Below are 15,034 nucleotides of genomic sequence, written 5' to 3' on the forward strand. Positions count from 1 at the left end.
TGTTTTGTGTATCGCCATGAAAATTTAAAGGGTTGTTAAGCAAGCGTTTCTGAGTTCAAGACTATAAATTTTGTAAGATTGTGTTTTGAAATGAGCTTATGGGAGCATCAGAATGGCATGGGGGTATTTTCAATTTAACATTGCAGAATGCGAAAAATCCATGCTGGCTATAGTATACAGCCACTCTTGTGGCTGTATAATACTATCTTCCACCAATTAGCTCAAGGTGGCATACATGGTTCTCTTCCTCTATTTTTTAGCATGCTGGCCATTAAATCCTCTTTCATTTTACCAATCCTTATCTTTTCAAGGTACAGATTTAAGTTTCTGGAAAGTTATGAGCACACCTATTATGAGGTATACATTGTTTATTCATTTACAGCTTTATCTTAACGTGGTAATATATGTTTTAGAAGGTTTAACCCTGGCCCAGGTTTTGTGTTAAAGTAAATCAAAGAGGGCGCTAATCTTGTCCTCTTTGCTCCTGTCCACTAGTGCCTAGAAGAAACAAACTACTATCCCCTGACTTAGCCTTACATCCAAACTAGAGTTCATGGTTTGTTTCAGTAGCTATGATTTGTTCTAAGGATGGAGGAAAAATTCTATGCAGTTCGCATTTAAAGCCGAATTTATCAAATTCACACTTTCTGAAGCAACATGAGAACCAAAACACAGCCATCTTTTGAAATTCGCACTTGTCTGAATTTTGTGATTCAGTTCTCAAACGAAGCAATATTTGCAAAAATACATATATTAGGGGAAAGTGCATAAAAATGACAGTAATAGTGAAAATGACATACAAACATCAATTTTATAGGAGAAATTCCTTGCAAAATGTGTGTTTTAGTCAAAAATAAATACAAAAACATGTTTAACAGGAGAAATTCTCACTACAATGGTGGAGAATTTTCATGATTAAAAAATCGCAAATTGCTGCAGAAATGTGGAGAACTGAATTTAAGATTAGAAAAATGAGAAGCTGAGAGAACTGAAATTGACAGATCCATCCCTAGTTTGTTCTTGGCTTAATGATCAAGGTTTGTTTGGAATGAAACAAACCTCGCCCCCTGGTTCAGACATAACATTGTGGTTTGGTCCTCCCAAGCACTATTGGGGTGAAGCAAAGCAGGCAAGATCAGAATGTTCATGGTAAAGCATTAACCATGGTTTATCATGATGTGTGAATGCGGTCACTGCAACACCAAAACAAGTGATTGTGTGGCTGTTCCATCTTTCAAGATTTACATCACTATTTGTTACTTTAAAGTCCTAAACAATGCTCTTAGGCTGCAATCCTATGCATGCTTACTTCAGACTAATCCTCACTGAATACAATGGAACTTACTCCTGAGTTAACATGCTCAGGACTGTGCTGTTCATGTTTATAAATAACTCAGTATTTAGACAATAACGAAGTGAAACATAGGGTTAATATATTACAAGCCTTTAAACAGTTTTTCAAAAGAAAAAAAGCTTTAAGAACATAAGAAGAGCCTGTGGATCAGGCCAATGGTTCATCCAGTGCAGCATCCTGCTCTCAGAATAGTCAACAGATGTTGTAACTATATTCTATATTCTGTAACTCAGTATTTTCCAAACTTATGATACCTGGAAGCACACTTCAGCCTTAACTCAAAAAGATACAAATAGCTTTTCTCTTTCAAGTTCCAGACAATGGTGTGTATGTATGGGGTGGGGGAACAAATACCCATTCTGATGGACATAGGCTGGTAGATACATCTAACACAGCAGCTAAGCTTTTCAAGGCTTCCTTCCTCTCCTTTTGTAGCACACTGGCATTTTTTAAAAAAAATACATAAACATTACAGGCGATCCCAGGTGATCTGGGTGGCATACCCTCTCTTCCCCCCACTTCTTTTTATCTTCACAACAATGTGATAGGTTAGGCTGAGAGATAGTGACAGGCTTCCAATGACACCCAGCGAGTGGCATGGTTCATGAGAATTTGAGCCTGGGTCTCCTCAGTCCTAGCCCAACCAGCTAACTACAAACAAACTATGATCCCCAGTTCAGGTATAACATTATAAATCAGGGATTGTGGTTTATTTCTTTGGTTCTCTACATTGTACTTAGTTTGGGAATTTATGCTCAAACCTGCACCTCAGTCCATAGGTGCTACTTACTTTTGCTGAAAGTCCTTAATCAGTTTCTTGGCTTTATTGTATTTCTTCTCCAGGGCCTGATACTGGCTCTGAGTCTCCTTCAGATGTTCATTGACAGTGTGACACAGGGTTTGTGCCTCAATCCAGTAGCTCTCAAGTTTCATCATCCTGTCCTTATTCTCCTCGATGTTCTGCTGAAGCTGATTCTTCTCCAGCTCCCACCTTACTTTTTCATTCTCAGCAGTCTGGAGCTTGAAAGAGTAAGACAGAGGGTTTTAAATTCAGATCCAGTTGTTGGAAACAATATGAACAGGGAACAGCAGCCTACTATTATTGTTATATGCCTGGTATATCCAATGTGGTGCCCTCCAAAAGTTGCTGAACTCCAGCTTCCACTATCACTGACAACTGACCATTCTAGTTGGGTTTGATGGGAGCTGGAGTCCAACAACATCTGGAGGGCACCATGTTGACTATCTGTGGATTATGTTAAGTAACTGTTCAGAACAGTCATAATTTTATAGCACTAAAGAACATTCTAGACCATGTTGATTAAGGCATAATGAATGGTCTCAAATACATTATTTTCCACCTAGCATCCACTGTAGCTTCTGTGATTTTAAATATTTTAAAACATACCACTGCTTGCATTTTTCCAGTTTTGCCATATGTGCCTAAACAAGACAATTTGAAAAATATTCAGAGATAAGATGAAATTATTTTGACATATTTACTGTGCAGCCATAATATAAACTCAACAGATTTCACAGCTATAAGGTGGGCACAATCCAGAGAAAGTGGGTATATCTTAGACCCATTAAAATTAAAGGGACTATCACCGAAGTCCATAATTGGGGATTTAACTTCTAATGATTTCAATGAGTCTTAAGCATGTGTAATAACTTGTTTTCTTTAGAATTCAGATAGGGTAGAAAATGATGTATGCATAAAATACAGCAAAGATTTCTGTTTTTCAAAAATTACAGATAAATTGTTATTAGCCGAGTGCAACAACCTCTGAATTTCAGGCAATTAAGACTGTCAGTAGGATCCAAATTAGACCCACATGGATTTCAGACCTTAATCTGGGAATAACATTTCTGACTTTTTTTCAAATGAAGCTGAGGGAAATATTATAACAGAGAAATTAAAATAAATTATGTTGAAATTTCCCTTTTATATTTCTCCTTGCCAACCAATGACGAAGTAAACATTATGTTTCCACTTTGCGTTTAAAAGAAACTTCTGCTTTCACTGAATTAACAACAAAAAAACCAGGTAGATAAGCCAAAAAGATTTAATTCTGAAACAGAAAACAAACTGAATGTCGCATACAGGCATATGAACAAAGGCTAATTAATGTAATAGAAATCCTGTTTTATTAAAGAAGCAAGGGGCATTTAAAAATGAGATTTGAGCTAACTCCCCCATGCTTTTGTCTATATAAGAAAAAAATTAATACTTTGTCCTTCTTAGAACTAAGGCAGCAATTTCTCCTATATATGGAAAACAAACGCTTCACCATTTTCATTTCAAGCTGTTAGTGGTCTAATGATGTGGGAAAGGAGTAAAAAAGTAATATCAAATTGCAGCTATTTTCTTGCAATAACAGTCCTCCTGATCCTCAGATAACCTATTTCTACCAAAACAAGCTCTCCTGAGCCACTGCATATAGTGGTTTTCCCCCCACTGTGTTTCCTCAATGAGAACGTACTTTTCTTTGCTTCCCTTTAGATACAGCCTTACAGCAGTTGACAATAAGAATACTGCCATTTAGTTGCCAGTAATCATTCTTACCTTTGTTTTCAGCTTCTGAATCTCAGCCTCTGTAACAGCATGTTTGATTTGCAACTGAAAATGGAAAACCACAAAGCAAACAAATGAGCTGCAAATGCCTATGTTCCAATATATATGTATTTAAAGACTTCTGCGCTGCCACCTGAATACAGTAGTACACACAGTAGAAGGCCCACAAGACTGCTGCAGTGCAGTAGACTGTAAATTAAAATATCTAGCTTGGAAAATGACTCAGTCTATGCAAGTTAATTAAAGAAGAAGTGTTGCTGGCTAGCCTCTCAGAATATCAGATCAGGACACCCAAACTGTCTGGAGAAGTCAAATATCTTGAAAAGAGGACAAAATAACCAATTGTTGTACTCAGTTTCTTAGCCAGCCTGGATCTGAACGTCCCAGCGCACACAAATATTCTTAGAAAGACTCACCGCATGGATTAAGCAGGCATGACACAGAGGGAATGCAACACAGAAACAGGCTATTAAAAGGCTCCAGAACCACGGAGGAGACAATATGCAACATGCTTTTGTGACCTTCACCGTATAGCTGTGCAACATTCAGCCTGGGCAGGAGGAATCACTAAAGAGAGTCAGTTTTCCCTTGTGTCCCCCACCCCACCCCCCTCAGAGATGGAAGCTCCAACCTTGGACAAGGTGCTATTCAGGGTGGATATTGGAACTAGCTGGAACTGTGACAGATTTTCTTCCCAGAAACAGAGGAGGGGGTGGGGATTGTATTATCCCAGCTCCAAAATCAAAACTGGGGTTTAAGTGGGTAGGATACAGATATTTCTTCAATAAACAGTTTTCCAACATCTCTTTCTATATCTACACACAGATATGCTTGCGCACACCTACCTATGTATGTACTCACTCCCTATCTCAAGAAGGTCACAGTCCATGCTATGCATATTTGCTCTCCTATGGTCACATTTGTTTTTACACACACATATACTGACTTGCACTATGTATATATGCAGAGCACACTCCTTTCCCCATAGGAAACTTGTCACAATTTCTCCATAGCATTACTTATGCTCATGTTTTCCTCCTTTCCCTGCTGCAAAGGATAGCTGTCAGCTGTAGCGTGGCAGCTGGAGCTCCTCACACTACAGCTGATTGCGCACTACAGCTAATCAGCTGTAGCACGAGATCAGCTGTAGCGTGGGGAGCTCTTGTGCTACAGCTGATCGCTGTCAGCTGTAGCATGGCGGCTGGAATACAGTAGGGCCCACTTTCCTGCAGTTTTTGCTTTTCGGAGGGGCCTGGAATGTAACCTGCCGTATGAGTGGGGCCCTACTGTAAGGCCAAAATACAATTTAAATAACATCTCAGAAGAACTTAAAGATCAAATAAGGAACAGATTTGAGGCTTTAAACTTAGCTGACAGAGAACCAGAAGAACTATAGAGTAAAGTCAGACACATTATCAGGGAAGAATGCAAAAAGACAATACCTCTAATTAAAAAGAGAGAAACACCTCAATGGATGACTGATGAAGCTCTTAAAATGGTTAAAGATAGAAGCAAAAGGAGAAACATTGTTAGAATCCTAAATGCAGTAATACAGCGACTGGTACGTAGGGACAAAGAGAACTACTACAATAATTATTGTACAGAAACAGAAGAGGATGATATAAAGGGTAGAACAAGAGTCCTATTCCAAAAGATTAGAGAAATCAAAGGGAAATTCAAATAATCAACACAAGTAGTCCTAGTCTTGGCAGTGGTGGCAATAATAAAGATGACAATCTTCCTGACTGACTGAGATAAAATTAAAGGAAGATGGAAGCAATACACTGAAAAATTATAAGTTAAGTTACTAAGTTATAAGTTAAGTTACTAAGACGGAATCTATCCAAATTTTGACAAAAAATGGTTAACAAATATGGAAAAGAAAACAATGGCCCACAGACTGGAAGCATATACATCCCAATTTCAAAGAAAGGGGACCTCTGGGAATACAGTAATTGTTTTGTTTTGGCAGCTTTAGCTGGAAATTACAAGAACGACACTGAGAGCAGCTGAGAAAAAGAGAGAGATGCAGCACTTGGTTGCCTCTCACACCCAGCAGCCCAGCAGCAGCCTCTAGCCTACAGATCGGCGTTAAGAACAGCTGGGCGGGGAGAGAGAACTACAACACTCTATTTGCCTTCTACTTAGAGCTCTGTAAGCCGCTTTTTTAACATCAAGTTTATCCCCCTTTAACACCTTTTGGGACTATAAGAGGGGGGTAGTGTTGAGCTGAGAAGCCCACCCCCCTTTATGGCCATCCCCCCTACCTTAGGGTCTGGTTTTGGTGGCAATGAGGGAGCAGTGTGACGGACGGCCAGAACATCAGCCAGGTGGTGGTGGGAGAGCGCCTAGCCTGCTCCCCCTGCCTGTGGTGTGGAGGGCTGTAGAGTAATGGCCTGGCGGTGGTGAGAGCGCCGCAGAAAACAGCCGGGCCCTGGACTCGGTGTGAGGCGCCAGGAGAACAGTCGGGGTGGCAGCGTAGAAGAGCCGTGGAGGACATCGGCCCGGCGGCGGTGGGAGCGCCGCGGAGGGCAGCCAGGCTCTGGGTGCGGCCCAGCAACCGAAGGAAGATTGTCATCTTTATTATTGCCACCACTGCCAAGACTAGGACTACTTGTGTTGATTTTGGGCTGATTTTGACTGTGGGGATGTATGGATGTGTGGATGTGTGGTTGTGGGGAATTGTAATGATTTTTAATTTTAATTTAAATTTAATTTAGCAATATCAGAGTGTTAGAGGCGGGTCTCCGGCTCATTATTGTTTTAGGGTGGGTGGCCTGTCTGATTGGCGAACAGGGACAGGGGCATGTGCAAGTCAGGGGGGGATGTGACAGGGAGGGTGAGGGGCCAAACTATAGAAAGAGTGGGCGGCAGACGCTGGAATGGTACTGTTGGCAGACCATGCCAGATGAGGGGAACACGGGATAGATGTGTAATACCCATCCCATGTTCCGGGTCTGTTCAGAACCAGACGACAACTGGGGGATGCAGGATTCCTACCGACCTTCGATTGTTGTTGTGTAATGCCAGGTCTGTAGTACAAAAAACATCGCATATCCATGATATAATCTTGGATGGGCAAGCAGACCTGGCATGTATTACGGAGACCTGGCTGGATGAGGCCTCAGCTCCCATTCTTGAGGCCATGTGTCCGCCGGGTTTCCGTTATGCACAACAAGCGAGGGTGGGAAGGCGGGGAGGGGGTGTGGCAGTCATCTATCGGGAGTCTCTAGTTTTTACCAGACCTCCTCTTCATAGGACTAAGTTTGTTGACTGCATGTACTGGAGGTTGGGCCCGAAGGGCAGTTTGGGGATCCTGCTTGTGTACTGCCCACCCCGCTGCACAGCAGACTCCCTGGCCGAGGTGCTAGAGATGGTCTCGGCTGTACGTGCGTTGTCCCCAGAGCTGTTAATTCTCGGGGACTTCAATGTACATGCTGAGACCACTCTCGTAGGAGCCCCTCAGGATTTCCTGGAAACCATGGCTTCCTGGGAACTGCACCTTAGTAATATTGGGCACACCCATGTAGCCGGTCATGCTCTCGACCTTATATTTGTCCTGGGAGGGGAGGGAAGTGTTCTGAAGTTGGGGGTGGCTTCTTCAACCCCTGTGTCATGGTTAGACCACTATCTGGTAAATATAGACTTCTCGATACCACACACCCTCCGTAGGGGAAGAGGACCTATTAGAATGGTCCGCCCCAGACGCCTAATGGTTCCAGAAGGATTCCTGACTGCGCTTGGGGAATTGGAACCTGCTGAAGGCCACACGGTCGATACCCTGGTGATGGAGTGGAATGAGGGGATCACCAGGGCTCTGGACCGCGTGGCGCCGAAACGTCCTCTCCCCCTGAACAGAACTCAGTTAGCACCTTGGTATACTCCACGGTTGCGAAATCTGAGACAGGAGGTGAGACGACTAGAACGCCGGTGGCGGAAATCCCGTTCCGAAGATGTCCGGACACAGGTTAGAGCAGCAGTAACTGCCTACCAAGTGGCAATAAAGGCAGAAAAGAAGAGGTTCTTTGCTGCCTCTATTGCGTCCGCAGAGTGCTGTCCCAGGAGGTTGTTCCAAGTGGTCCGAAGCCTGGTCGGTCCAGTTGCTCAGGAACCCTTGGAACAGTCTAAGGCCTCCTTTGACAAATTAGCAAAGCACTTTGCCGACAAAATCGAACATTTACGGAGCTCAATTCCGTACGCCGTGGACACAGTAAATGAAACAGAGTTGGCCAGTTGCAATCCGGTCAAATGGGATCGGTTTCGACCTCTTCCTTCTGAGGATGTGGACAAGGTGCTCTCGACTGTGAAGCCTACCACCTGTCTAACTGATCCTTGCCCATCGTGGCTCCTTGTGAGCTGCAAAGAGAAATTGGGCGAGGGGATTAAGGCGGTGGTCAATGCATCCTTGGAGGAGGGTGTAATGCCATTAGCACTCAGGGAGGCAATTGTAAAGCCCATCTTAAAGAAGTCCTCCTGGGATCCCCAAGTTTTGAATAACTTTCGCCCAATTTCGAACCTACCATTCCTGGGCAAGGTCATTGAGTGTGGCTAATCAGTTGTCGACACACTTGGATGAAACGGATTATTTGGATCCATACCAATCGGGTTTCAGGACTGGACATGGAACTGAAACAGCATTGGTCGCTCTGGTTGATGATATGAGGAGGGCATTAGATAGGGGAGAATTCACCTTTCTTGTCCTCCTCGATCTCTCAGCAGCTTTTGATACTGTCGACCACAGTATCCTTTTACATCGCCTGGAGGAATCGGGAATAGGAGGCACTGTACTACGGTGGTTCCATTCCTTTCTTTCTGACAGGCATCAACAGGTAGCATTGGGGGAGGAGGTTTCAGACCCTTGGCCTCTCAATTGTAGTGTGCCACAGGGCTCTATCCTCTCTCCCATGCTATTTAATATCTATATGAAGCCGCTGGGGACAATCATCAGGAGATTTGGGCTGCAGTGTCACCAATATGCGGATGACACCCAGCTCTATCTCTCGTTTAAATCTTCACCAGAGTCTGCTGTGGAGACCATGTCCAAGTGCCTGGAATCCGTGAGTGGATGGATGGGAAGGAACAGGCTGAAGTTGAATCCTGATAAGACTGAGGTGCTACTCGTGGGAGACAAGGGAAGGCTAGGAGATGTTGACCTGGTGTTCGACGGGGTGAAATTGCCCCTGAAGGACCAGGTCCGCAGCCTTGGGGTTGTTCTTGATTCCAAGCTGTCCATGGAGGCTCAGATTTCGGCAGTGAGCCGGGCAGCTTGGTATCAATTACACCTCATTCGTAGACTGCAGCCCTACCTTCCTGCTCATCAGCTCCCACTGGTGGTACATGCCCTGGTCACCTCTCGGTTGGATTACTGTAATGCGCTCTACGTGGGGTTACCCTTGAAAACGGTCCGGAAATTACAACTTATACAAAATGCTGCGGCTCGACTACTTACAAATTGTCACCACCGGGAACACATCACCCCAGTGTTGTTCGACCTACACTGGCTCCCAGTTATTTTCCGGGCCCAATTCAAGGTGTTGGTATTAACCTTTAAATCCCTATACGGTCTCGGCCCAGTTTATCTGATGGAGCGCCTCCAGCGCCACCAACCATGCCGCCCAACAAGATCAGCCACACAGGACCTTCTCTCAATCCTGCCAACTAAAACAGCTAGGTTGGCAGGGACAAGAGAGAGGGCATTTTCAGTGGCGGCCCCCACTCTCTCGAACTCCCTCCCGTATGACCTTCGACATGCCCCTTCCCTGAATGTATTCCGCCAAGCTTTGAAGACCTGGCTCTTCAGACAGGCCTTTGGGACTTACGGGGAGGGTTAAATTTTTACGACCAATAGCCTACTACTCTGTACTGGAACTGTTTTATTGTTTTATTGTTATATTGTATTTTATGATGTATTTTATTATGATGTAATGTATTGTTGTTAAATTGTACGTCGCCTAGAGTGGCCATTGGCCAGATAGGCGACCCACAAATTAAATTATTATTATTATTATTATTATTAACTATTGCCTTAATATCCCATGCAAGTAAAGTAATGCTCAGGATTCTACAACAAAGGCTCTTACCACATATGGAGCGAGGAATGTCAGATGTCCAAGCTGGATTTAGAAAGATTTAGAACATATCGCAAACATACATTGGATAATTGAACGGACCAAAGAATTTCAGAAGAAAATCACCCTGTGCTTTATAGATTACAGCAAAGCCTTTTATTATGTAGATCATGAAAAACTATGCAATGCGTTAAAAGAAATGGGAGGGCCACAGCATCTGATTGTCCTGATGTGCAACCTATACTCTGGACAACAGGCTACTGTAAGGACAGGATATGGAGAAACCAATTGGTTTCCAATCAGAAAGGGTGTGAGACAGGGGTGTATTTTATCACCCTATTGGTTTAATCTATATGCAGAACATATCATACGGAAAACAAGATTGGACCAAGATGAAGGAGGTGTGAAAATTAGAGGGAGAAATATCAATAATTTAAGATATGCAGATGATAGCATACTACTAGCAGAAACTAGTAATGATCTGAAATGAATGCTGATAAAAGTTAAAGAGGAAAGAGCAAAAGCAGGACTATAGCTGAACATCAAGAAGACTAAAGTAATAACAGAAGATTTATGTAACTTCAAAGCTGATAATGAGGACATTGAACTTGTCAAGGATTACATCAATACCTTGGCACAATCATTAAACAAACTGGAGACAATAGTCAAGAAATCAGAAGAAAAGTAGGACTGGGGAGGGCAGCTATGAGAGAACTAGAAAAAGTTGTCAAGTGCAAAGATGTATCACTGTATCACTGAACACTAAAGTCAGGATCATTCAGACCATGGTATTCCCAATCTCTATGGATGGATGTGAAAGTTGGACAGTGAAAAAAGTGGGTAAGACAAAAATCAACACAATTGAAATGTGGTGCTGGAGGAAAGCTTTGCACATACCATAGACTGCTAAAAAGACAAATAATTGGGGGTTAGAAGAAATTAAACCAGAACTATCACTAGAAGCTAAAATGATGAAAGTGAGGTTATCATACTTGGGACACATAATGAGAAGACATGATTCACTAGAAAAGACCATAATGCTTGGAAAAACAGAAGGGAGTACAAAAAGAGGAAGGCCAAACAAGAGATGGATTGATTCCTTAAAGGAAGCCACAGACCTGAACTTACAAGATCTGAACAGGGTGGTTCATGACAGATGCTACTGGAAGTCGCTGATTCATAGGGTCACCATAAGTCGTAACTGACTTGAAGGCACATAACACACAAAAAAACAAAAAAATTATAACCTTTCTTTTTTTTTTGGCTGCAGTCCCCAAAAAACTAACGTTTGAATGGTTCCACAGAAATCAGTGTGGCCTATTCAAGTAAGTCATTTCAGAAATGCAGCTTTTGTTCTAATAAACAGCATCAGCTTGTTTACAGACCTTTGCCCCAAAACAACAGCATTACGTTACAGCACCAGATATTAAAAACCACTAGCAAAATTTGTCTCATTTAACAAGAGCAGTCCATCTCAAGCCATTTACATATACTGATTTTGAAAGGCAGTGGGGAAATCAATTCAATTATTTACAGAGAGGATTTTCCATATGAGTCCGGCCATCACTGCGTGGGTATTAGCTCCACCTATCGTGCGAAGGCAAGAACGTCTTTGAAGTCAAGACTAGGGGCGTCAGGCCCCTCCCACTCTCCAGTTCATTCTTGCCTTCGTACGAACAAGATTGAGATTTCAATAGCGTAGCATTTAGCTAAGTCTTTGTGTTTGTTTGTGTTTTTGTCTGACAGGGTGTGAAGATTTTGTCGTTTGTGTGTATCCAAGTGCTTCCCTTCCCTCTGTCTTGTATTTAACACTGTTTGTGTGAAATTCCTGGGGAATTCCCTTGGGGGGGGTTCTCCCTTGCCCGGGCCGTTTCTTTCCCCGGCTTTTAGCCTTAGATCTTAGAGAGACTGCGGCTGCGGTTCTCTCTATTTTTAGCGGGAGCTTGCGGCTGCAGCTCTCTGCTTTACCCCTCGTTTGTTTTAGTGCCTTCAGGAGTCACTTTTCCCCTACGAGGCCGTTTGTTTCGCTGCCTTCCCGAGCTCTGCTGCGGCTTTTTGCCTCGCGGACATCCCTTTAAATTCACTCCAGGAGCTTGCGGCTGCGACTCTCGCCTGGGAGATTTTTCAAGCCCCGGCTGTCGCCCCCAGACTTGTGGCTTTAAGTTCTCGCCGCGATAGTCTCTGTAGGCGGCGGCGGCTTCCTCTACCACTCCTTAGCTGCTACGGTGCCTCATTAACGAGCCGCGATTATGCCTTTCAGCCACCGGCTATCGCAAGCTCATGAGACTGTGCTAGACAGTTTTTCTGTCAGTTTCGTTGTCGCCCCTCAGTGTCCGCCATTACTCCTCCGCCATTTTGAGTGTTACTTTTCCCACTCCGTTACGGGCGCCATTTTGTTTGTCCCATTCTTTTCCCGCCCTTTTTGTTTAGACTTTCCTGCACTACATAAAGGGGGATTTTTTACCTTGAGAAAGCTTTTCTTGTATGTGAGTTATAGATAGGACTACTTAGCTCTACAAGAGTTCCTCTCTCACCTGGCTTCTACTACTGCCTATTGCAACAACTGACTCTCGGCAGCTATTGAACGTCAATGGCTCCATCAAGGCTGTGACTGTGCTCCAACCTATTTGAACTGCAAAGAGGAGGAATCACTTGTGGCTGTGCAGGCGGCTCATACGGCAGCACGCTTTTTGAACTGGACATTCTGCCCCCTTGTGGCCGTGTCACAGCCAGTTGCTACTGTACTAAACACAACTCAGTTGAACTGTACATTCTGCCCCCTCTGTGGCCGTGTACCAGGGCGATCTACACTGTACATTCTGCCCCCTCTGTGGCCGTGTACCAAGCCTGAAATATAGTCTGCATTATTCTGACGCTATTACCATCATACATTCTGCCCCCTCTGTGGCCGTGTACCAAGCCTGAAGTATAGTCTGCATTATTTTGACGCTGTTACCATCGTACATTCTGCCCCCTCTGTGGCCGTGTACCTAGCCATCTGCCAGTGTATTCTACTCCCTCTGTGGTCGTGTACTGCGCCTGTTCGGGTCTCTACATTCTGCCCCTGCTGTGGCCGTGTACTGCACCCATAGTAAATATAAGATGGTGGAACAGCCAGACATGTCTCAGACAGCCAAGCCACAACCATCTAAGGCAACTAAGACTAAGCATACCAAAGCACTGGCTAAGACTAAACATCTTTCCAGCCACAGCGAACCCAAGCGTCCACGCTATGCCTCTGTTCCGACCCACACCACAGCAGTCCAGGAACAGCTGACGGATATATTTCATTCCCCCGCTGCTGCTTCTGATGAGGAGGACTTTCCTGGCTTTCCTACTCAGCCACCACTTAGCCAGCCTCCTCCCGCATTGCCGCCCAGGGCTTATCCTCCGTCACAGCCCACTGAGCCACCTTCTCAGGCACAACCATCTGCCTCAACGGGGCTGCAACTGTCCCATGAGTTCCTTTTGCAACTTCAGGGCATGCTATCATATTTCACTCAAATGCAGTCACCACCACAAGTCCCCGACGTACCTCAACGCACTGTGGATCAACGTGTGTGTCATGAGGCAAATCCTTCCTGCTCCCCAAATCCTTTTGACGTAGCTAGAGGCAGATGTATTGACGAAGCCTCGTATGGGGAGGAGTCAACCTTTGCTGATCACCCTGAAGGAGACGACTGGAGTGACTATTTGGAACATGAGGAGGATACATCATATCGCTTGTTCAATGCCTCCGATAATCAGCCTCTAGCGCACAGGGTAGTTAACATTCTTGGTCTCCAAGCTGCGCCTCCAACAACTTCCGCTCCAGCTACTAAAGCGGCCAGGGTCCTCAAATCCCCTGCACCAACCGAGCACTACATCCCGGTGCCGGATCCCATTGCCAAACTGGCCACCGAAGAATAGTCTCATCCATTCCAAACTTACCGCTTCAAGAACCTGGCTGACAAACTGTACTCCCTAGCTCCTGACTTTGCCACCAAGCTAGCCGTCCCTGGCATAGACGACCCAATCGCCAGCCTAGTTTCACGATCTCTTTTGCTTAGAAAAGGATAATCCCAACTAAAGGATGCTACTGAACGAAGATTAGACTTCGCTCTCCGCAAAAATCATGAGGCCACTGCCTTCTCCATGCGTGCCTCCGCATCAGCTTCCGTCTTCTCCAGAGCAGCAATGATGTGGCTGGACGATCTTCTAACCCTGATCCTGTCTCTCTCAGAAGGTCACTGATAAAGTTGCGCAAGACAGTGGCATTTGTAGCTGATGCCACTTTGGATGCCACTCAACTGGGGGCACGAGCCATGACGGCTCAGATAGTTGCTCGACGGACCCTCTGGCTTCGCCACTGGCAAGCTGACTCTACGGCCAGAGTGAATCTCTCCAGGGCACCTTACTCTGGATCTTTGCTCTTCGGCGAGGAAGCTCTAAAGGCAGTGCTGGTTGATCCCAAAGACACTCACAAACCAGTTTTGGCCACTGTCAAAAACACCGATCATAGGCCTTTCAGGCGATTTCCCCCCTTCCGTGCTAATCAGCCCTTTCGAGGAACGCGGCCAGGAGGACGAGGCCGCGACTTCCGATCCTATGACTCCAATTCCTTCAGGGGAACCTGGAACCGACGTTTCCAGGGCAGAGGTCAGTACCAAGGGTGCAGAGGTACCTCATCGTCCTCATATAGGGGAGGGTCTCGCCAGCGCAAATAGTTCTAATGCACTTCCTGTTGGCGGCAGACTACTTATGTTTGGAAACCAGTGGCTCAGTCTGACTAAGGTCGCCTGGATCAGTGACCTTTTTTGTTCTGGCTATGCAATAGAGTTTTGGGCGACCACCAGACAAATTCCATCTGTCCCCTTGTCCCAGGGCGCCGGCCAGGCACAGCATCATGCAAACAGCCATACATCACCTCTTGGACATAGCGGCGATAGAGCCAGTCCCTACAACAGAGAGGTCGGAAGGGGTGTACTCCCTCCTATTTGCTGTGCCAAAACGAGATTTGTCATGGAGGGCGGTATTGGACCTCAAGTTCGTCAACCG

At 44.9% G+C, this 15,034-nt stretch overlaps 1 protein-coding gene across 4 annotated transcripts in view; it reads right to left on the reverse strand.

Annotated features, from left to right (window-relative positions):
- The window catches only part of PPP1R9A (protein phosphatase 1 regulatory subunit 9A), a 244,006-nt gene that overhangs the window by 65,375 nt on the left and 163,597 nt on the right, over nucleotides 1-15,034 (reverse strand). For all 4 annotated transcript variants that reach the window (XM_061586772.1, XM_061586771.1, XM_061586773.1 and 1 more), the window contains 2 exons: nucleotides 3,921-3,974; nucleotides 2,145-2,374 (listed from right to left, as the gene is read on the reverse strand). In XM_061586772.1, coding sequence (XP_061442756.1) covers nucleotides 2,145-2,374; nucleotides 3,921-3,974 — 284 coding nt within the window. The remainder of the gene's footprint in view (nucleotides 1-2,144; nucleotides 2,375-3,920; nucleotides 3,975-15,034) is intronic.

Source organism: Rhineura floridana, chromosome 10 (assembly GCF_030035675.1).
Source record: "Rhineura floridana isolate rRhiFlo1 chromosome 10, rRhiFlo1.hap2, whole genome shotgun sequence".
NCBI lineage: Eukaryota > Metazoa > Chordata > Lepidosauria > Squamata > Rhineuridae > Rhineura > Rhineura floridana.